Below are 22825 nucleotides of genomic sequence, written 5' to 3' on the forward strand. Positions count from 1 at the left end.
TCCACAACGAGTTGTAACAAAATTATCATCATACTGATGTCAGTAGCAATAGAGAAATAGGCGAAGTAAAGTGAATTAAGGTGAATTAAGGTTGGTAGAAATTCAAGTAAGGTAGATTAAAGTGGATTAAGGTAGAGGTATGAAGTCGTACTACTTTCGCATTCGAATCACGTAAAGATACTTAAATGACTATGAATTTTGATTTATTTATTATTATTATTATTTTTTTGCCTTGCTCGGATGTAATACGGCTTTTGTGACCCCTCACAATTTATCAGTCAGTAGTGCTTCTCAATAAATACGGCAAAAATATTTTTATTAGTTGTGTTTGAGTTGCAGTAGCTTGTCTCTAACAAAAGAAGAGCAAGAACTTCATATCCATTTTTCAGAATACCCAGGTTGGTTTCAGGTTCTGCAATTTTCTTGATTTTGAGTGCTGTGCGGTGTGTGGCACAGAAGTTTGAGTTTGGTACGGCACTTCCTTAATTCTTGCTTTTCTTGCAAGTAAATTTAATTGCCCCTTTTTTATGAAGCTTTGAAAACAATGTGACAACTGCAAGGCATACTAAAGGCATGGCTGTCAGAGATATATTACTGCAGTTCTAGTATTCACATTGTGTTTTACATCCAGAAGTTTGTGTTCTGAGCACCAGTTGCAGTGGCATGCACTTGTGAGCTGCATTAGTGGCACGTCAAAACTGACCATAACAGCAAGTCGCACTCTTGGAAAGAGGAACACGGGTGAATTGCTCCTGGCCATTAGCGGCACAATTATGTACTTATGTTCATTCAGCAGAGAGACAAAAAGGACAGTTCCCAAGTATTGAGCAGAAAATACATTTATTCTATTTAAAACAGACAAGTAGAAATTCGAAAACCTGATTGCATTTATCTGGTACTCAACAAAGGGCAGTGGAACTGTTAAATATTCGAACTGCTCAGGTGGTCATTGAATGTTCCTGAACAAAGTTTGACCTAGACAGAACCTTCAGTTCCAATCAATAAGCAGAACTTATTTAGGCTACTTGCAGAATTGAACATTTTTCTGCGAATATTGATGATATTACTGAGTTTGGGCTCTAGACGCTTTAGACGTGCTTTCTTCCGAATACTGAGCCACGCTGCTGGTTGAAATAAGAATTGAATATATTAGGTCTGGTAGCTTTTTTCATTGTCACCACAAGTACAGACCTATGAGGTATCTTCAACCATACAGTTATAACCTCCTGTTTTTGTTAAAATTTGCATAGCTGCCAACTTTTACCATCTTATCGTAAGATGCCCAATTTTTAGCACCCATTTGTGGTTGTATTGACACAAATATTTAACTATTTTTCATTTGCATGTAGTTTAGGTCATCTAGTTTTTCAGACCCATTGATGACATGGGCATAGCAGTGGCATCCAACTGATAGAACTAATGTGTAATGGCAACAGAATATTTGACAGCCGTTACGTGACTACAGTTAAACCTTTATATGATGAACTCAATCAAATGGGCAATTTGCTTTGTTATACTGACATTTTGGTATATTGAAATTCGACCATTTATGCAAATAATCACTATATGTGCACGATTCTACCGCATCACCAATTGTAACGTGCAGTTACATTACCACCCAAATATTAAAAAAAAATAACTTGGTGCTGGTTCTACCGCACACGTCAAGTAATGAAACCTGAGTGGACTCGCTCCATGTTGAAACGGTATTACAGAACATACAAAGGCACACAGACACATACACAGCTGTATCTTAATGGCTAGTGGCTATCGGCGTCCGATGACACAATATTTTTGCTGTCTACTGACCACAGAAAGTCATCTTCAGTTCCATTTAATGCATTAGAAATGTAACACTTTTGAAGGCTCGCACAACTATCGTCTGTAGGAGGGCATTCCACACACCATGGATACAACTTGCGATGTCTTGCAGCGTCACTTTTTTCAGATGACTCGTTCGCTGGCACTGTGGCTAGCTACCTTGTGTAGAGATATTTTTTTTTAGAGTAAGAATCGGTTTCATTTTTTATTTTGAGAAGAATAAGTTATGATTGTAATGGGTGCATGCAAATTTGAACACACCATTCATTAAAAAGGGTGTTGGAATCGTGCAAATATGCTAGTCACTGATATTTTTTAGAAACATAAGGGGCCGCAAAGATTTCTGTATCATTGGGCAGTATGAAAAAGCAATCTTGATTGAGAAAAAAAATTCATTTTGATGAATTTGAGTCGGTGACGAAAGATAGTTTCATGCCGTGTGAACATCTTGACATCGGTGGTACAAAGCGAAGCCAGCCACGCTTTCCTGTCCACTCCGCTCCTATGGCTGACAGCGTCGTCCTCAGTGGGACAACACTATCATGTAAAACGCTGGCAGCAGGGAGCAAATGCTATGCTTGCCTCTCACTTTAACACGTCTCCGAAGCTCTAGATTATGCAATCTCCAGTACTAAATGTGCTGGAGGACAGCGTACATGATGCCCCGTCATCTCAGCATGGCCACTTTTTGCACAGGCGGCAGATCACCTTTAGAATGGGGTGCATGGGCTGTGTATGCACTCAGCCGTGCTTGCAGCCGCTCGCAGCCATGGCACTAGAAAAGGACTTGCTGAAACCTGACTCCCCCAGCCCCTTCTTTTCCCACCCTTTCTCGCGCGCGCTTGAATGCATTACTTTGAGTTCGCTCCCGTCCCCCCCCCCCTTTCCCCTCGCTCACGCAGAAAGGCTGTGCTCATCAAGCCACCATCCTTCTCGGCTCATCCTTGCAAACTTTCACTCAAACCTAAAGCATGCAGTGCACCTGTGGGGCGCTATAGGCTCTTATTGCACTTGGACTTCATACGAAACATAACGCTGCACCGTTTCCAAGGTTGCTCTTCATAGCGCAGCATGCAATTTGCGAGTTGCACTGTAAGCAGCCACTTGTAGTTCAACCATTTGACCATCTGCATCCGCAGAAGTTTCAGTTTATTGTATAACTTTGTGGTGGCAGTGAAGTTTCATTATTTTCAAATCGTGCATAAACACACTTCATTATATATTGAGGTTCCAAATGCGTGGAGTTCTATGGACAAGTGATAAAACGTTAAATACTTCATCATATTCAGAATTTCGTTATAGGAAAGTTTGTTATATTGAGGTTTAACTGTATTGTATTAATAAACTCCATAAACGGTGTTGCGTGTCTGCAGCACAGATCATTGCTGCTGCAACTCGTATAGGGCAGATTGCCTGTTCACAGCATCCCTACAGAACAGTCTGCGAGTCTAAAATAGTAAACATATTAAATATTTGAATAATTCCTTGTATTTTGCAATAAATTATGGTGTTTCTTGCCTTCCACTGTAGTGTTTTTCGAATATTAAGGTTAGTAGGTCCAAATTTGGTTAGTCATATAATTTCTTTAATGTGACAAATGAAAGCTAACATAGTGTTTCTGTAAGTAAGGAAGTTTCTTTAAATGATTCTCCTTTTTTTAATTTTTGGAAATCTGACCCTTCAGAAATAATTGGTCCTTCAAACATTTTGCTCTACACATTAAACTCAGTTTAGTGATACTATGTTCACTTTGATTTTCTAATTTTTTGCACTTTAAAATTATTAAAAAGCTGAGACAAGGCTGAAAGCTTGAAAGGCAGACTCTCAAGAAGAGTTGTTTACAGTATCCTGCAAGAACACTGCATGTGTCTGCCCAAGCACCTTGCTGGTTTGTGACCACACTAGCATGCAGTATCCGCCTAGGGACTTTCAGCAGTGTTAAAAGAATGCTGCAATGCTTTTCATCACAGGGTGTGCTGTCGTCGGTTGTGGACTTTGTGAAGCGTAGCCCGCCGCCCAATCACCGGGAGACTCACTGGTTCTCTGAGAATGGCCTCATCGACACATTTTTTTTGTTGGGTCCAGGGCCAAAAGACGTCATGCGCCAGTACCGGTCCCTCACGGGAACCACACCACTGCCACCGGTGAGGTTTTGGTTTTGTTTGCCTATTGTGATTTGGTTGATCTTGTCAGCATTGCTTGCTTTATACTCAGCCATCAAGAGCTCGGAATACCATTGCCAGCTTTTGGCTTTACAGAGAGCCTGCGATGCGGCAGTTAGGTTAGGCCTAACTGTCCCCGCATGGGAGCAGCCCGCAGTGTCGCCCTAAGGGGCAGTGCTTATCACGATTCCTTTAATAAAGTTCTTCGTGTCCGTATCCGTTATTTCCATGACTTGTCGTCAGAGGTCGACAAAACAAACAGAATTTACTCACTCGCAAAATATATGTTCAGACTCGGAGCCAGCAGAATCTCAAACAGGCTCACTTCAACGCAGTTCGCACTGAACTCGAACTTTCTTGCAAAAATAAACAGGTTTACGCAGTAATTGTACAACCACGTGGCATGGCATCATCTTGTCTGCCGTTTTCCAGGCGCTGGTTGCTGACGAATGGCAGTTCATGCCTACTAGAGCGTATGTACATTAGCACAACGGTAAGGATAATGGCCAACACAAATGTGGGGGAGCAGGTCGGCCATTGACGCAGTGCCGAATGCCCAGCCTGAGTGCGCAGCTGCAGCTGATGACACAAATAATGGCTGCAGTTTGTACTTCACAAAAAACAGTGGCAGGTAGTATAAACTGATGTCTTAAGTTTATCTTTTTCAACAAGCGACGACCATTGTCAAATCTGTAGCACGACTGAGAGCCGCTGTACAAGACAAATTCAGCTCTAAACCCACATCATGGCTGCCGCTGCACTGCATGGAGACTGCATCAGGCACCCTGCAGTCTGGAAATCGCGAGTAGCAGAATATCCTTTCTCTGCACAAATTCTCAAAATGGTGCATTTTGCAATCATCAGCAGTTGTTTGCTTGGCACTGAACCACCATTAGTGTGGGCGGCAGTGGTCCGTTGCGTGGTCGACACAAAAAGTTCGCCAACGGTGCGTTGCGTGGCACACCATCGCGAGAAGCTTGCTGCTGGTGTATTCGTTCTTTAAGAAAAAGCATATTTTCGAAAATTCTACAAGCGGCCAGAAATAGTTGTGTGCAGCTTGTGTGCAGTGCACTGCCGCAGCAAAGTGCCGCAGCAAAGTGCCGCAGCAAAGTACATTGCTTTGCCGCACCAAAGTACATTGTACAGTTAAATCTCAATATAACGAAGTAGGTAAGATCTGAAATTTGCTTCATTATATTGAAATTCGACCTTTTATGCAAGCAAGTACAGTCGCTGATCGATTTTTCTTACACGGAGGGGGACCGCAGAATTTTCCTAATTATCGGGCAACCGAAAAAAGCAAGTTTGAAGGAGGAAACTATTTTGATGAATTTGAGAATAGGCGACGAATGATACGGTTTCATGGCCACGTCAACAATATCTTCACACAGGCGGTACGAATTAAGCGAAGCCAGTCATGCTTTTGCATGCACTCTGCCCCCGCAACTGATAGTGTCACCCGCACTGGGACTACGCTATCATGAAAAGCACTGGCAGCGGGGAGCAAATGCTTCTTCTGCCTCTCGCCGGGTCACCGAAACTCGAGATTACTCAGCCTTCAATACTAAACGCGCAGGAAGACAGCTTGCATGATGTCACAGCAGATTACCTATGAAGCAAGGTGCCCGGCTGCTTTATACTGCGATCTTGTTCCCTTTGCTTGCGCGGGGAGGCGGCACTCGTGCGTGAAGCCATCATCTTTTTTTTTTTTCGCCCTCGCAAACTTTCTCTTACACCTAAAGCACGAAGTGCGTGAGGCACAGTAGGATCTTATCGCACTTGGACTTTATACGTAACATGATACGGCTTCAATTTGGTGGTCGCTCTTGTCGCGGGCCACGTAATTTGAGAGGTGCAATCAGGCGCTTGTAATTCAATCATTTGACCCTCTGCATCCGCGGAAGTTTCCATTTATTGTCTGGCATTCCTTTGCTGCACAAGCAAAACTTCGTTATATTGAAATCGCATACAAACACACTTCGTTATATTGAGGTTCTAAATACATGGTGATTTATGGACAAGAGGCTATAAAAAATTAAATACTTAGCTATATCGAGAATTTTTTTATATTGAAGTTTTTGGTATCGAGGTTTAACTAGTAATACACACAGACAAAATTAGCCCTAAGATCTGTCTGATGTAGCCAGTAGTCCGTTACAGCCAGATCTCTAAAAGTGGAATTGGCTGTATCGATATATAAGGCAGACCAAACTAAGTGAGAATAGCCTGTTATACATATCTGAAAGTATTTTTCCAGATCCGTTGGGCATGGAATGTATTACTGTTACGCACAATCACATATTGTGTTTTCAAGTGATTAAATTTAGGAGGCGACTTACTTTGTTTCTTCTCATCAATATGTGTGCTAAAGTAATTATGGTTCAACAGTTGATTTATCGCATTAATTTATCGTTTCTTCATTACATTTATTAAGCACAAGTAATTTCCGCTATGTTGTCCTTGGTGTCAGTGTTTGTTGGCTTCTCATGATATGACTAATAATAATCGGGCCCCTCGGTTAACCCCCTTTCTTCTCACTTATTACATAACGAGGGCCTCGAATCTGGCAACATTGATGCCTTCATTTAGCATATGTGGGTTTATTGACCAGTTGCCTTCACCCAAAAAGATCACGTTCTCGTGACGCCTGCGGCAACAAGGACGTTCCACGTCCACCGCCAAGGTCTGTGAGTGATGGCGCTGGCTAACACTCCCGGGGTTCTACTAGTACACATAAGTACCCAAGAAAGTGGATGGGGAAACAGCGCCGCGGTAGCTCAATTGGTAGAGCATCACACGCGAAATGCGAAGGTTGTGGGTTCGGTTCCCACCTGCGACAAGTTGTTTTTTCATCCACTTTAATTTGCATTAATTTATCGTTTCTTCATTACATTTATTAAGCACAAGTAATTTCCCCTATGTTGTCCTTGGTGTCAGTGTTTGTTCGCTTCTCATGACATGTGTTATACAGAGTCGCACATGATTACAAGTGAGTAAGCGTAGGAGGTGATCTACTTTGTTATTCTCTACCTGTGTTCTGTTCCTGTGCATTGCTTAATCATCTAAAGTCCAACTTAGCAATACAAGTTGGTGTACATAGGCCGCTTTTAACTTTTGTGTTATCTTTTCGTGAATATTTGTTCATTTCAACATTTTGGCAGTAAGTGATCAGGCAATATCATTAGTAAAATAGATGGTGTGCTGGTTCACATCAAGTTGAACTTTAAATATCTTCCTGCCTACTCAAATTATGTTGCAACAAAGTCTGCCAATTTACTTCAGAAGTAGCATAGCACAATATTATATACGTTATTATTAAAAAGCCTACTTGATTACTTTATGTGCATTTGTGGCATGAATTCTACTTAACTAAGTGCTATAGGTCTACCTCAGTGGCTTCACAGTATTGGTTATTGGTTGTAAACTACCTTGTCTTCTTTAGTGAAATTAAAGTTCACATAGATTATTTTGTGTGCAGATGTTCTCAGTGGCATACCACCAGAGCCGATGGAACTATAATGACCAAGATGATGTCCGCAGCGTGGACGCTGGTTTCGATGAGCACAACATTCCCTACGACGCGTTGTGGCTTGATATTGAGCATACAGATGGCAAGAAGTATTTCACATGGGATCCATTCAAGGTAAAGACATCCTTCAGCAGCTATACCTTTAATCACTCATTTTATGTGCACGTGCACAGACATGTGCACACGCATTAGGGATTCTCAGACTGGCTGTTGTCATGCCCACTGCTCCTGCAGACATCACTTTCAAGCTGAATAAGTACAACAAACATTTAATGCAATTTCTCGTAAGGCTAAGTTTAATCTGGAGCTCATGACAGAGCATCTCTCATTGCGCTCTTGTTGCTTAAAGGGCCCGAAACACTCTTTATCCAGCTCGATAAAAGCATACAAAGTTAAAATATATATCGAAATACTTAGTCATAGGGTGTGTAAACACAGTCGAACCCACTTAAAACAATATTTAGCTGCCACGAGAATTCCATTGTTATAACCGATAATTGTTATAACCGGGTTGCGTGAAAAAATCAATAGGGGGATGGCAGAGCTGTTGTGAGAAAAGTATGATGGCGGAGAGGCTAGTGCCCCTCCCTGCCACATTCCTCCATCTGGCTGCTGATTCTGTCCACTCGTTTGACTGCTCTCTGGGTGCTCCGATCTCAAGTAACAAGCCGTCACTGTCTGCGTTAAAAATGGCGCTGCTATTCACTTTTTCACATCACTTTTTAAAAGGGACCTTTTAAAAAATTGCGAGAAGGTTGACGTGGCAGTCTGTCAGCTTGAGAAATCCAGAAGAAGCACTGAAGTGAGATCGCCACAAGCATCTTGCCATGCACAAGAAAAACCCATGTCCGTCAGCCTTGCATGCTTTATGCAAAGTTTGCCAACATCCTTCTCCAAGGCATCCAGGTACTCCATGGACGGTTCCTCGAGAAAACAAAGCCCTAGAAGGAGGGATTGAATCGTCTGCCGGGCCTCCTATGAGGACAACGTTGAGGCAGCCTGTCCAACCGCGCCATCGCTGCCGTCATCACCGTTGCTATCCGATGCAAGCATGTTCACGACGATTGCGTCATCAGTTAGAAGCACTTAGTTTCCAAATCTGTAGCCGTGCGCTTTCTTTTCACCAGCAAGCGTGCATTGCCGATGATAAGCAAGCGGATCAGCCATCTTCCAATTCGGCAGCTAGTCAAACGAGGCTGAGAAACCACGTGGCCAGGAATGATTTCAACGCAACCAACAAATACGAATGCGAGTGATTAGGCTGACTGAGGAGCCAGCTAGCAATCTGGGAGCAGCACAGTTGGCATGGTCCATTCATGTTTCAAAGGGTGGTGTGGCGTAGAGCTATGGGCACAGCCCATTCGTGTTCGGAAGAGTGGAAGGGCGATGGGAAAGAGGCACGTGGAGAAGGCTGGAAAATGAGTGCTTGGTGGCTGCCAGGGCCATCGTTCAGTGGCTCGAATTTCTTGTCTTCTATTTTCCTTTTCAAGGATTTCGCATTTCTCGACCTTTCGGCACGGACACCCAGCAGCCAGACTTCATCGTTATAACCGGGGCACTGTAGTAAGCAGGTTATTTCGCCATGGAAAACATACAAAAGCTGATGGTGCAGCAACTTCTCATTGTTATAACCGATATATTGGTAAAACCGGTATTATAAGTGGGTTCGACTATCAAAATTTTCTCATACGAATACTTACCTTCGAATATTGAATAATGATATGCACATGCATTTATTAGGAAGTTGGGTTATGTTAATATGTTGGAACAACACAATTACTTTGTTAATAGTAAAAAATTAAACTAGTTGTTATACTAAAACACTGTGTATTTGGGTCATGTTAAGTTGGAAAATTGAAAAATTTCCAGTAGCAGTCTGTTCTTGCCAACCTTTGCCTTATTATACAACATCAAATGCCCGTGAACTCAGAAGCACTTGACCCTGTGCCAGCCGTCACTCATTACATCTGCTATGAAGCAATAAGCTCAGGATTGAAGCTGGCTCTGCAAAAGATTGCACCCTCACTGTTCACAAGCCTGTGCCTCTTGCAACTGAGTGGCCCGCTTTTCTGCAAAGCTTAGACGTCCAGTGGCTAAGCGTGCTTTGCAGGCAAAATTTTGACAGAGGTTGTGTTCAGATAAGGACAGACCTGGGGGGTTCGGACTATTTCTAGTTTTCAGTGAAAATTTTATATAAGATGGGAAAATGTCTCTGTAGAAAGGAATCAACTTTAGTTTTACGAAACGTAGCATCAATTTCTTGGCAAAAATACTCATTTTAGTATAAGTGGAAAAAAGTGTTTTAACAACTAGCAGATTCTGCAAATTCGAAGGCCTATCAAGCCAAAATTAACGCTTTGTACCTCGCCAGAATTTTTTTGGTAAATCTAGGCTAGCACTGCTGGCCTACGGGAAGTGAAATTTGTCACCATCAGAATGTTTTTGAAAAATTGCCGAACTGCCAAAAGCAACGGCCTCTAACTGACCACGAAATCAGTTTTCTTTCTTTTTTGGCCAGTTTAGCTAAAGCGATGAAGCTGAAAAATATTTCTGACAAATCTTTGAAAGGTTTCTTGCAAACTAAAAAAGGAGTGTGCAACTACTTTATTTTTATTTATTTCGTTATAAAATTTTAAAAATGCCAAAATTACAAAGATAGCTAGAATTGGAACAATTTAGTGACATTTTTAGAGCATTTTGTCAGTGAAGGAAGAACGGGCATAGCCTCTGGGACAGGAGGATGGTGTGCGCCTCCCAATCTTGGAGGCTATAGAGCAGGCCACTGGAAGTCAAGCCTGGCCAAGCCAGCGGAAATTTCAACATGGCGGTCTTCAACATCGGGTAGCATGGCTGGGTGGCTAGAATAGGGAGGTGGGAAAACCGCGGTGCTGCCACCATTGCCTAGCGAGGCCCCACTGCGAGTTCCTGCCACTGGGGGGAAATTCGGCGCTTCCATCGGGGGCACCATGAATCTGTCAGTCTTGTAGGCCGCGGCGCTGCACAGCTCTGTCAAGCTTTTACAATAGTACATGACAGCTGTCCAGAGAGCACCACGGGAGGTAATGTGCCCCTGTACTTTTGGAATCGCTGCTGTCAGAGTAGCAGCTGCTCCCAGAGTAGCAGCTGCTCCCAGAAAACGAAGAAGCAGCCTTGGACGACACTGCACTACCTACCAAAGCAACAGACGAAACACAGTGATGCATGCCTGGTTTTTAACATTGCGGGCTACGTAGCCAGGTAGCGCATCATTTTGACTGATTGCAAGGCATGTAGGGATGTCTGCCTTGTGATAAGAGAAAGTACCGCACCAATTGCCAGCAGAAGCTTGCAAACAGTGAAACCTGGGGGGGGGGGGGGGGGGCGCAGAGGGAGGCCTTCTGTACCCATCAGTCAGTCTGTACAACCTTATAGACCCTCAAAGACACTCATTCGTGCACTTGGCACTACACAACTGCATGCAAAAGTAGTAAAGGATTTCTTGCTTCTAGCAGGCAATGTGCCACTGATTGGCTGCACTGAGCATTTCACTGCTCTAACAGGATCGGTGGCTAAGTTTTAATGCATCACGTGTTTGCTTCGCTCAAAGGGATAAACCAGTGTGCTCCTCACAACACAGTCAAGAGGGTTAAGCCGCGTGCTTTCTAAAAAAATGTCATGCTCTGCAATGACTGTACTATTTGCAATAAACTCGTATTAAGTCATCAGCATTTTGTACTTTTTAGATTTTTTTTTTTGCCACATTGCTGATATATTGCACTAACTTCCTCCCTTTAAAGTGCTATTACAATTGCAAATATGTGACTAATGTGCGCGCGACACATTCAAAGTTGTTCCAATGCGTTGGCCTTACACGGTGATTCCTATGAACCGTACTTTCGTCATGGCATAAGTGCGCCAACCTCGGCAAAAGATGGATCCAAGAGCTCTCCTCGCTGTATCGGCTGCGTGGTCGGTGCTTGCAGTTTCTGCATGCAATGAGAGCTGTGAAGCACTCCATTAAATTCCCTTGGTATCTACAAGGCTGAAAAAAATACTTGTCAGCATCGAAAGCATTGAAGCGGAAAAACTTAAGTGCGACAAATCATTTGCCCGCCCGGAGGTATGCAGATGCTGCAAGAATTTACGACGCCCCTGCCCACAGCACCGTCACACGGCAGGAACGCGTTTCGTGGCCAGCCTCCAGGGGCTGATCTTCACACCTCCCGATTCTAGCACCCTGGCATGGCTCGGAATGGGCGATTTAGTCTGTAAAATCAAACTTAGGGTCCTAAATTTGTCCGAAAAATTGGTCGCGAGAATGCATTAGCTCTATGATGGTGCACCCTGATGGTGCATCCCGATGGTGCATTTATGGAGCCCGGAATATTCATCAGGTCTGAGTTTTTGGAGTCCAAAAAGTCCATTGGTGACTGTAGTATCTTGTGTGACCGGAACAAGGAGCAGGTGGTGCCAAGTTCTGGCACGTTGCGTCGACACGTGATGCTTTCCATGGCTTTGGCAGTTTGCACACTACCGGGACACCTTACGTGGTAATGGAGACAGAGACACACAGTGCAGAAATGGCACGCTGCAATAACAGCAATGCCTGTCTTCGGCCACTTGGTTCTCACCGGCTCACTACTCATTGGCATCTTGTGTTTCAACAGTTCACAATATGTAGATGTCAAAGACAGTTGAGTGTGCCAAATTTTTAGCGACTTCAGATCACACGTTTTTTTCTTGTATTTTTTCCCATAACATATAAACGAGGCTCTGCTGTATATAGAACACAAAAAACAACAAATATGGGTTACAGTAAAACCTCATGAATTTGACCTGCGTTAGTTTGGAAGATTGGGTAACTCGAACTCCTCCTCTTGTTCCAGCAGGTGTATGCATTACCATATTTACTCAAATCTAACGTGCAGTTTTCTTACTGATAAAACAGGTCCTCAAATTCCATGCATGTTAGAATTGAGCATGACCCTAAATCTGCGTTGCCATATTACCATTGGCATTTCAAAGTGGCCACTTCATATGCGCTCCAAGCCTAGCTGTCGTAGCTTCCTCCATGTGCTGTAGTACACATGCTTCGGTTAATCTACCGTTCGTGTTCCCGTTTTATGCACTTGCTCTATTATCTATTAGCATGGAAGTGCCAACTGCGAAGACATCACAATGCCACAAATAAAAAAAAAAAGTGATCACGTGTGCGGAGGCGGGCAGAAATCGGGCCACACCACGTGCATTCGGAGTTCTCGAAACTTGCTTGCGGGACTAGTGCAAACAGGAGAGGTGTTCTACTTCGACGGCGGCTGCATAGGCACAGCTGTGCGGCCCCTATGTTGAAAGCGATCTGAGATGGAGACAGTCTACGCATCTAGGTAGAGTGTAATCTATTCGCACCGCGCTGTATTCTCGTCACTTAGTTCACATTGAAGTGAGAGGCTGCACAAAGGTCAATTCGCTCGCTCTTGCTACCGCACTTTCACTCCAGCGTTCTCATAAAAAGTTTCCGTGGTCATTGAGCGAGACGTGTTCATGTTTGCTTGCGTGCATGTGATGCCATGCTTAATTTAGTTAGAAGTAACAAGGTTTTGCGGTTGTATACTATGGATTAAATGACATTATATGAGATTATGAACCTCATCAATCAATCAATGTCGTTGCCTGACGACATCTTTCCTCTTCAGTTCTCCCAGCCAGAGCAGATGATCCGCAACCTGACAGCCAAGGGCCGTCGCATGATCACCATCATCGACCCACACATCAAGCGCGAGTCTGGCTACCACATTCACTCGGAGGCCACTGAGCGGGGCTACTACGTCAAGAACAAAGATGGCGGAGACTTTGAGGGCTGGTGCTGGCCTGGCTCTTCGTCTTACCTGGACTTCCTCAACCCTGAGGTGAAGTGGGCTAGTTGTATGCAGCCATTTACATTTTTTTTTACTTTTACACTGCTGCTGCTCCTTTCACTGTCTTGCACACTGAGTCGGAAGGTGGTTGAGAGAACAGAGTAGGAGTGCGGGAGAAGAGATAGGCGATGTCAAAAGGCAGGCCTCGTTTGGGGGGGAGTGTAGCCACAATGTCCTCTGGAGCTGCCTGGGAGTTTCCACCATGCCCTCTTCCCGCATAAACATTGCAGAAGCTGCAGAACTTGCCTTTGTGCTCACGCGCAACAGTCTGGAGAGGGAGTAGAGAGAAGAATGGGGTAGAAATGGATGCCCTGCCCATCCAGTCGCCATTGATAGAGTAGCGATACGAGTGAACAACTTACCATATTTACTCGAATCTGATGCACACTTTTTTTCCTATAAAACAGGTAAAAAATTATGTGCGCGTTAGTCATGTACGACTCTAAACCTTCTTTACCATAACGCCGTGGGTATATTGAAATGGCGGCCTGTTAAGCACTTAACACTTTTTGTGCGCAAACAAACAGGGACGAAGAATAGGAGCAACACAAGGACGAGCGCTTCGTCCTTGTGTTGCCCCTATTCTTCGTCCCTGTTTGTTTGCGCACAAAAAGTGTTAAGATGAATCTGTTCCAACTAGGCCGACTCGCAGTTATCCTGGTAAGCACTTCGAGTCTAGCTTCCATACCTTCCTCCGTGTGCTGTAGTATGTGTGCTTTGGTTAGTCCACCATCCATATTCCTGTTTTCTGCCTTTGCTCTATCAGCATGGAAGTGCCAACTGTGAAGACACACAAAGTTCATCATGATGCGGGAATTAAAAGGAAAGTGATGATGTGTGTGGAGACGCACGGAAATTGGGCTGCATCAGGAGTGCGTGAAACTTGTGTGCAGGATTGGCGCAAACAGGAGAGGCGTTCTACTCTGGCGGTTGCTGCATACAGCACCGCCACGCAGCCCCTATCTTGAAAGTGATCTGCAATTGGGACAGAGTCTACACGTCTAGGCGCACCACACTGTTCTCGTCGCCTTGTTCACATTGCAGTGAGAGGCAGCACGAAGGTCAATTCACTTGCTCCTGCTACCGTACTTCCTCACTCCAGCATTTTGATAACGAGTTTCCGCAGTCATTGAGTAAGACATGTTCATGTTTGCTTGGCTTGTGCACACCTGACACCATGTTTGCTAATTTAGTTCGTAAGCGAATGTTAAAAAGTGTATACGGCCGATAAAACTACCATCCTAACTTCCTATAGCTGTCTGTTAATTCGCTATCGCAATTGATGCTTCGCTTTTCGGGTGAAACTGCGACTTTTTATTTATCGCAACTTTAGTGCATTGGGAGTAAATCATTCTTTTTCCAAATGAGAGAAGGTTGTATTTCTATATGAAAGAATGAGGTGCACGATATTGTAAAGGACTTTTCTTTCTTTAGGTAACGGCAAAGAGGTGTGCGTTAGAATCAAGGGTGCATTTGAATTGTGTAAATACGGTAACTACTCTGCTCATGGCAGTTTGCCTACATGGCACATAAGAACGGCAATGCGATGTTATAAAGCATGTGTCATTTCGTGTGTCTCAGATAAAGGAAAAGCTACTACTTCACGTGGCAACATTTGAGGAATAAGTGTGTAAATGCTAATTGAAGGTACGGTTTGGTATGTTTTTCTGATGCTTCTGAAAAATAAACATGGTTCAAATTTGTCCTGCAGAGAACTGATGTACGGCATGCAAACACAAAGCCATAGTAAAGCACTGTAGGCATCAAGACAACATTACGCAAGCAGGCCACCTGGTAAATGAACACTTCTGTACCCGATGCGATGTTGCTCGAAATCACGGGTTTGACTCCGACTGCGGGGGCTGCATTTGGAGGGGGCAAAATACAGACGCTCATGTACTTATATTTAGGTGTTTGCACGTAGCAGAACCCCAGGTGGTCAAAATTAATCTGGAGTCCTGCACTACAACTTGCCAGATAATCAGATTGTAGTTGCAGTACGCATAAAGCACCGTACTTGAAGTTTAACTTTTCTGCCACAATGCAATGCGCCGTAAGAGGTAATGACATTCTTGCTGGCTATGAGCAATGGCTCAAAACAGTGCTTCATGCAAAAAATTGTTGCTATGTGTTCTGTGTATTAGATGGACAAACGCAAGTGGTGCGCGCAAGGGGAACATGACCTCGTCACTCTCGTATTGCACTGAAACATTCCCCACCACCCACCCTCTCGTAAAAACTTAAGCATCCCCCATCAACGTCACTACGAATTGCTGCCCATTAAGGAAAACACTACAGAAAACTTTGCTTACATCGATTCCCATAGTGTGTGTGATCCGCATAATTTTTTTTTGCATCAAATACCGTATTTACTCATATGATGATCACACTTTCTTGTCAAAAAAATTGATGTAAATTCAGGGGTGCAATCATTATGCGGGTTAAGTTTTCCACCAAAAGAAACAAAAATTTTTTTCTCGTCCTGTATTTGCTGCGGGATGACAATAGGGCAACAAACAGGTGGCTGCCTCTGTAACAATGCGGGACACCCAAACAAAAATGGTGGCCAGCGGAGCAAGCTGAATGTGCCGAACGCGATTTTTTTTTCTTCTTGTGAGTACATTACGTGCATTGAAACAGTTTGTTTTGTATCAGTAATGAATAATATAGTTAATATCGGCAAGGTTGCGGCAATAACATAGCCGTGTCCACTATGAGGGGACAGAAACTGAGATGGACGCGCTTAGCTGCCAGTGACATGGAAATACATAGCGGGTCTGCTGTTAAAACTTCGGCATTTGTCTTCACTACTATCCTAATAAGGCACGTTTCCGCTGAGCATGGGTGAATTATGTCTTAGCTGTGTTACAAGTGTCGGCATATGAATAGGGTACACTTCTAATGTATCAATGTAAACGTGGCTACTATAGTTTCCGCTCCCAATTTGTTGTGTGCCCACGAGTGCAGACAAGAGGAATCAAAAGGTGCCTTTTTTATTGTTGTTGTTGACCACAACCTTTACAAAGCCTACAAATAATAAAGCCAAGGCAAGTTTGGTTGTAGATCTTTTTTTTTTTTTTTTTTTTTTGTGGAAGTGCAGAGAGTGATGATAGGAATGAAATGGGGCACCTGGTTAAGAATCTGGTGCATGCAGACCGTTTGGTATGAAGAGCCGTGCGCGTAGCATTCAACAGCATTCGACAGATGGTCAGCACGATCATCATCAGCTAGACTTGGCATACAGTGCAGTCCACTTATCACGATACCACATATAACGATATATCGGTTATAACGATGGGTTGACATGAGAGTGTCATTTTATGCATTAGGTCTATGGGGAAAAAAACCATTTATAACGATAGGTTATTCACCGCATATCGGATATAACGATCGAAATTTTGCAGTCTGGACGGCGTTTTCCGTGCCAAATAATCGTAACACTTGCGTTGCTTAGTTCCCTGAAACGAACGACGTCGAGACGAGGCGATGTTTACCTCCGTAAGTTCCTATCTGCCGCCATTACCGCGCAGCGCGTCTTGCCCCGCCCGCGCACCGGAGAATAGCTGAGTAGGCGCAGTGCACCACAAGATAGCGCTAGCTGCTTCATGCGCGTCGGCCACAGTTGCTCCGAAAGAGAGAGAAAGAAAAAAAAAAAGCGACAAGCAAAGCGGCGCGGTGGTGCCCGTCCCGCGTCTCTCTCGCGATAACAGGCTGACGCCACCGGAGCAGCGTGCAACCAACGGTTCAAATGGTTCAACCCATGGTTCAACCCAGTTAGAAGATGGCGCCGACAAAGCGCAAAGCTGTGTCGCTTGACACGAAGATTGATATTTTGCAGGACTCTCGATGCGGCTTCAAAGTGAGCGCCCTCGTGAAGAAGTACGAGATCATCCAGTTAACGATATCAACCATCTTGAAAACCGGGAGCACCGCGATTGTGAAGGCAGGAGCTATCAGCGGCCATGCCGATCAGCGGAAAAGGGTTAGAGACCCTTTGTACGCCGATGTTGAAGAGGCGCTTTACCAGTGGTTCATCACCAATTGCTTCAAGAAGGCGGGTTTTGTGCGTAACGACGAACTTCCCCAACCCGCTGAGACCGACCCGGTGGAAGTCGCTGACATTCTGAGCTCTGGGAGCTCGTTCCTACTGGTGACACAGGTGTTGTGTCGAAGGAGGAGTTTTTGACTGCAGACAGTGCTGCCTCGTTCTGCGATGAAGTCACCGACGAGGCGATCGCCGAAGATGTGCTGTCTCGACAGACGGCAAAGTTGTGCGACGGTGGCGACGGCATCAGCGACAGTGACAACGAGATCGACAGTGGCTCCTTGACCCCGACCACGATGTCCACGCAAAGTGCACTGTCGTCGATCGACTCCTTAATTGATGTTATGCATGCTAAAGGATTGCCGCCAGTGTTCGCGCAGCAGCTGGAATCCATGCACACCGCGGTTGTGAATCTGAAGCTGCCGCAAAAGCAAGTGCAGAGTTCGGACTATTTCAGCGCGCCTAACCCTTGACACGGTCATTGGCGCTAGAAATGAAGTTTGTTTTTTACGGCCTACTGTCTACATCATATATTCTTTAGAGCAAGTAGCGAATTGGAGTTCGGAGCTGCAAAGGTATGTTCTGCGTTTAAAAAAAATTTTTTTTTTTGATAACTGCCGTCCAGATATAGCGATCATCGGTTATAACGATCATATTTTTCGTCTTTCTCGATATCGTTGTAAGTGGACTGCACTGTACAACATATAGCTGCAGCAAGTTTGGGGTGCGATCATTGCATGGTCCTCGGAGCCTCTGTGTATGTGTAACCAATAGGCCCGTTGGGGCCTGGCTGCAGGAATTGTGAGATTAGAAGGTTGCAGGTACATGCCACCAGCAAAACGTTTTGCTGTTTTTCACACTCTGCGCTGCTGAGTGGTGACAGCTGTGCTCTATCATAACATTCAGGAATGTCATACTTTTCAGATTCCCTATTCGGATAGCATAGCATTGCTCATAACACAGGAACACACAGGATTACACATTCATACACAACAGCTATTTGCTGTTGTATGGTTCAGAGGGTCATTTTCCTTGATGCAGTGATTGTGTGCTGTTTTGTTTTTTCTTATATGTGCTTTTGTTACATTATCTGCTGCTAGGGTATTTCCTCTTCTGTTGCTGTGCCATTCTGTTACGCTTTCAGGCCTTTGCAGTATTTCATTTTAGAACACGCCATTTCCATGTTTCTGTAGAAACTCTGAGCTGTTTTTAAGGCTGAATATACAGTAGAATCTTGGTGATATAATCACACCTGATACGATTTTCAGGACGATAAAAAATTTTTCAAAATTCGCGGCCCACATTCATTAACGTAAAAAGTACTAAGTTTCTCACGTTGTGAACTGCCTGTGGCGTGCAGTGGATGATGCAAACAATTCAGCTGTCACGCAATCCCAGGTGAGTAGGCCCCAGCTACATGGAGTAAGGTTCGTAGTTTTTTCAGTGTCGCTCGGGCAAAGATCTCACTTGATGACCAAGAACACTCACTGTGGCAGTGCGAGCGAACACTTTGCACTGTGCCTCGGAAGCTTGAGGTTACACAACCGTCAACACTGGACTCGACGATGCAAAATGCACATCAAGGCACCAACCATCTTGGCAGGACCTTTGCATTTGCCGAAGGTGCGGCCTGCATGTGGAATGCCGTGTGCAGCTACAGCAAGGACAGAGGAGCCGCACGTGCTAGGGAACGAAGGCGGATAGGCGTGCATCCCCTGCTCCCTCCCCCTTCTAACACATGCTTGAGCACATTACTACTTGCTCACCTCTTCCCCACCCTTCTTGCGCTGAAGGGATGGTTTATTCTAGTGTTTTCCCGAGCAATCTGAGCTGCCGTGCACCCCGCGGTCTCCGCAAGTTGTTGCACAACAAATGGCACAGCAGTGTTTCCGGCATACTGTATCTTGGCACATGCACTTAAACTGTGTTTTTGCCGCTCGATCTTTTTGTGCAGAAGGACACTTGCAAAAATCTTTGACCTTTCTCTACATTTTTATAGTTTTTTGCTAGATTTACCAGCTCAAGTACATGTTCAAAACGGCCGAAAGGTTTGCTCAATCAAAACCACGTCACAAAATCATTTTGTTAAATCATGAGAAAGAAGAAACAGTTTTCAATGGAACTAAGATTGGGAAAAAAAATAGTGTGTTACATCATGAATTTTGTTAAATCGAGGTTCGTTATATCGAGGGTTGACTGTGTATTGGACACATCCCACTCTCTTCCTAATATGTGTTGCAGGCCCTTTAGAGGTTTTAAAACTGACTTTCCAGGTTTACTTTACCTGGGCAGAGCGAGGGCCCAAAGTCTGGCAATGCCTCATTGTTTGTGCACTTTGACAGGTGCGACAGTGGTGGGCCAGCAAGTTTGCCCTCGACCAGTACAGGGGCTCGACGGAGCACCTGTTCACGTGGAACGACATGAATGAGCCCTCGGTGTTTAACGGACCCGAGGTGACCATGCACAAGGATTGCGTACACACAGGTGGATGGGAGCACCGGGACATTCACAACATGTATGGTATGTTCCTGGTAAGTGCCTTGTCTTGCAGTTATGTATGGTACAGTAAAAGCTTGTTAAGTTGGCACTCAATGTTTAATCAGTACACCATTGAATGTTACCGTCAAACATATAAGTGTAAGGTGCAGGATAAGCATTAAGAAGCTCCGGATCCTTCAGCAGTTCTGTTAGCTACAGTCCGATAGTTCAGACTCTATGGGGACCACCTGAAAGTCTGAATAATCAGGAGTCGGAAAATAAGTGAAGTTATAGCATAAGGGGCCAACAAAGCTTGTCAAGGGCTGCACTCGTGTTAGACCTGCACCCCCAAATTGGCAGTCGAAATTTAAACAAAAAGAAAAAAAAAAACTGAAGAAAAGCAAGTACACACTTCGGTTTGAGCTAGTGTGGCGTACTGTACAGTCGCTTACCGATAAACGGGACATTCATAATCCGGACATGCTTGGTAATTTGGACAGCTCTGCGGCACTGCTAACGGCCCCATAGACTTAATGTGTAAGGATGACCAATATTTCGGACAGCCGCCACCTCTGCATTCGATTGTCCGGACTCTGTCCGTGGCTATAGCACACGCCGATTCTGCTGCCATAATCTCCTCTGGCAACCTCAACGAGACACCAAGTATGTCCTTAGAGATATGAGACATCAACTATGGCCTCGGAGATTACACATTAAACGGTAGTTGCTGAAGTCTTGCCTTGGTCGCAGCACTGCTCCTCAGAGATATAAATGCAAATGCCGTTCTTGGAGGCTTTGCCTGAATTGTGAGGTCGCATTAACATAGCGATCATCATATCCTATTCTGGCACCATCACACGTGACCCACTCTTGTTTGTTGAATTTGCCAAGGGCATTTGCCTTTCAGGCAGCGGTCAGCCATTCTGTGCTTGTTTGATTAGTTTGTGTTCCAGACAGTGCTCTGCTGGCTTTCTCGCGAAGTTATCGACTGTCTGCCTTAAATGGCACCAACGGTGCCTTGCAGCCCGACTCCGAACAAGTCTTGATTTGCAGTCCGAATGAGCCCAACTCTACAACTGAAGAGCCTGAACTGCCATGTACCATAACGAGCTCAAATGCGGGCATTGTTGATGACCAGCTAGGCTGTGGTGTGCCAATTTCTGCCGCTGTTACATTGAAGACTTTGCAGACGTCAACAGTGCGGTGTCATATCTACAGGGAACATAAATGCCCTGGGGAGCCTAAATTATAGGTCATCGACTGTATCCTTGTGCAAAGCTACTAGATGGCAGCAGCTGCCCTTTCTGGATCCTAGTGCACAGTGCCACAATGAACAATGTTACATTCAAGGTAAAGGTTATACAGTCTAACACCTTTATAACGAAATGCTTCGAGTCTCTGAAATCATTCATTATACAGGTCACTTTGTTGTAAAGGTCACGCATTGTGCAGTTAAAAATATAGCCGAGAATGAGTTATTTCTTCGTTATACACTCGAACCCACTTACAACGATACCGGTTTTTAACAAGATACCTGTTATAACCATGAGAAGCTACTGCACCGTCAACTTTTGTAATTTTTTTATATTGATATAACCCACTTACTATAATGCCCTCATGTCGCATTATCGGTTATAACGATGATGTCTAGCTACTGGGCATCTGTGTGGAATGGTAATGAAATGGGAAATCCTTGAAAAGAAAAAAACAAATTTGGATCGCTGCACGATGGCCTGCCGCCCTTACAGCCCCCACGCGCTCATATTCCAGCTTTCTCCGCATCGCCAGCCTTGCATCGCCCCCCTTCCACCCTTCCGACCACGAATGGGCTGCACCCATAGCTCTATGCCGCGCCAACTGTGCTGCCCCCAGATTGCTCGCTGGTCCCTCATTCTATGCAGTTCTGCAAATGGATTAGGTCGCTCACGCTAGTCTTTGTTGGTTGCGTCAGTCATTTCTGGCCACGTGGTTTCTCAGCGTCATTTAACTGCCCCTGAAATAGAAGATGGATTATTTGCCCGCTGATCATCGGCAATGCATAACGTTGTCAGTGAAAAGAAAGTACACCGCTATAGATTTGGAAACTAAGTGCTTCTAACCGATGAAGTGATCATTGCAAACGTTCTTGCATCGGATAACGATGACGACGACAACTGCAGCGATGACACGGTAGAGCAGGCTGGCTCAACATTGTCCTCACAGGAGGCCCGGCAGACGATTTAGTCCCTCTGAGGCTTATTTCTGTGAGGAACCTTTCGCTGCAGTACATGGAGCACCTGGATGCTTTGTAGAAGGATGCCAGCGAGCTCCGAATAAAATAAGCAACGCCAATGGACATGGGGTTTTCTCGTGCAAGCCAGTGAGAAGTATGTGCGTGGAGAGATGCTTGTGGCAATCTTGCGCCTGCATTTCTTCAGGATTTCTCAAGCTGACAGGCTGCCGCGGCAACCTTCTTGCCTTTTTTAAGAGGCCCCTTCTGGGGCCACTAATGCGATGCCTCAGCGGAGCTCTCATATTGCTTGCTGCTCATGACCCCTCTTTGCAGTTGTTATAGCAGCGGCATTCTTGAACACTGAAAGCTGCAGCTTGTTACACATGTTCGCAGTGCGCAGGAAGCAGTTAAACAGTTAAGTGAGTGAACACAATCAGCAGCCGGATGGAGGAGTGTGGTGGAGAAGGGCACTGCCCTCCCCCCTCCCCCCATTATAGTTTTCTCACAACAGCTCTGCCATCCCCTTATTTTATTTTTTTCATGCAACCCAGTTATACCAATTATTAGTTATAACAATGGAATTTTCGTGGCTCTTGAATTTTGCTATAGTGGGTTCAACTGTGCAGAGAAAACACGGGGAAGGCGGCAGATGGAAATTCAGATGGCGGCTCCTGCTTTTGCATT

The 22825-nt window shown here is 44.7% G+C and overlaps 1 protein-coding gene across 8 annotated transcripts in view; it reads left to right on the forward strand.

Annotated features, from left to right (window-relative positions):
* Nucleotides 1-22825, forward strand: part of GCS2alpha (glucosidase 2 subunit alpha) — a 125767-nt gene that overhangs the window by 50869 nt on the left and 52073 nt on the right. For all 8 annotated transcript variants that reach the window (XM_075700265.1, XM_075700268.1, XM_075700267.1 and 5 more), the window contains 4 exons: nucleotides 3792-3965; nucleotides 7462-7626; nucleotides 13185-13397; nucleotides 19794-19982. In XM_075700265.1, coding sequence (XP_075556380.1) covers nucleotides 3792-3965; nucleotides 7462-7626; nucleotides 13185-13397; nucleotides 19794-19982 — 741 coding nt within the window. The remainder of the gene's footprint in view (nucleotides 1-3791; nucleotides 3966-7461; nucleotides 7627-13184; nucleotides 13398-19793; nucleotides 19983-22825) is intronic.

This window comes from Dermacentor variabilis, chromosome 7 (assembly GCF_050947875.1).
Source record: "Dermacentor variabilis isolate Ectoservices chromosome 7, ASM5094787v1, whole genome shotgun sequence".
NCBI lineage: Eukaryota > Metazoa > Arthropoda > Arachnida > Ixodida > Ixodidae > Dermacentor > Dermacentor variabilis.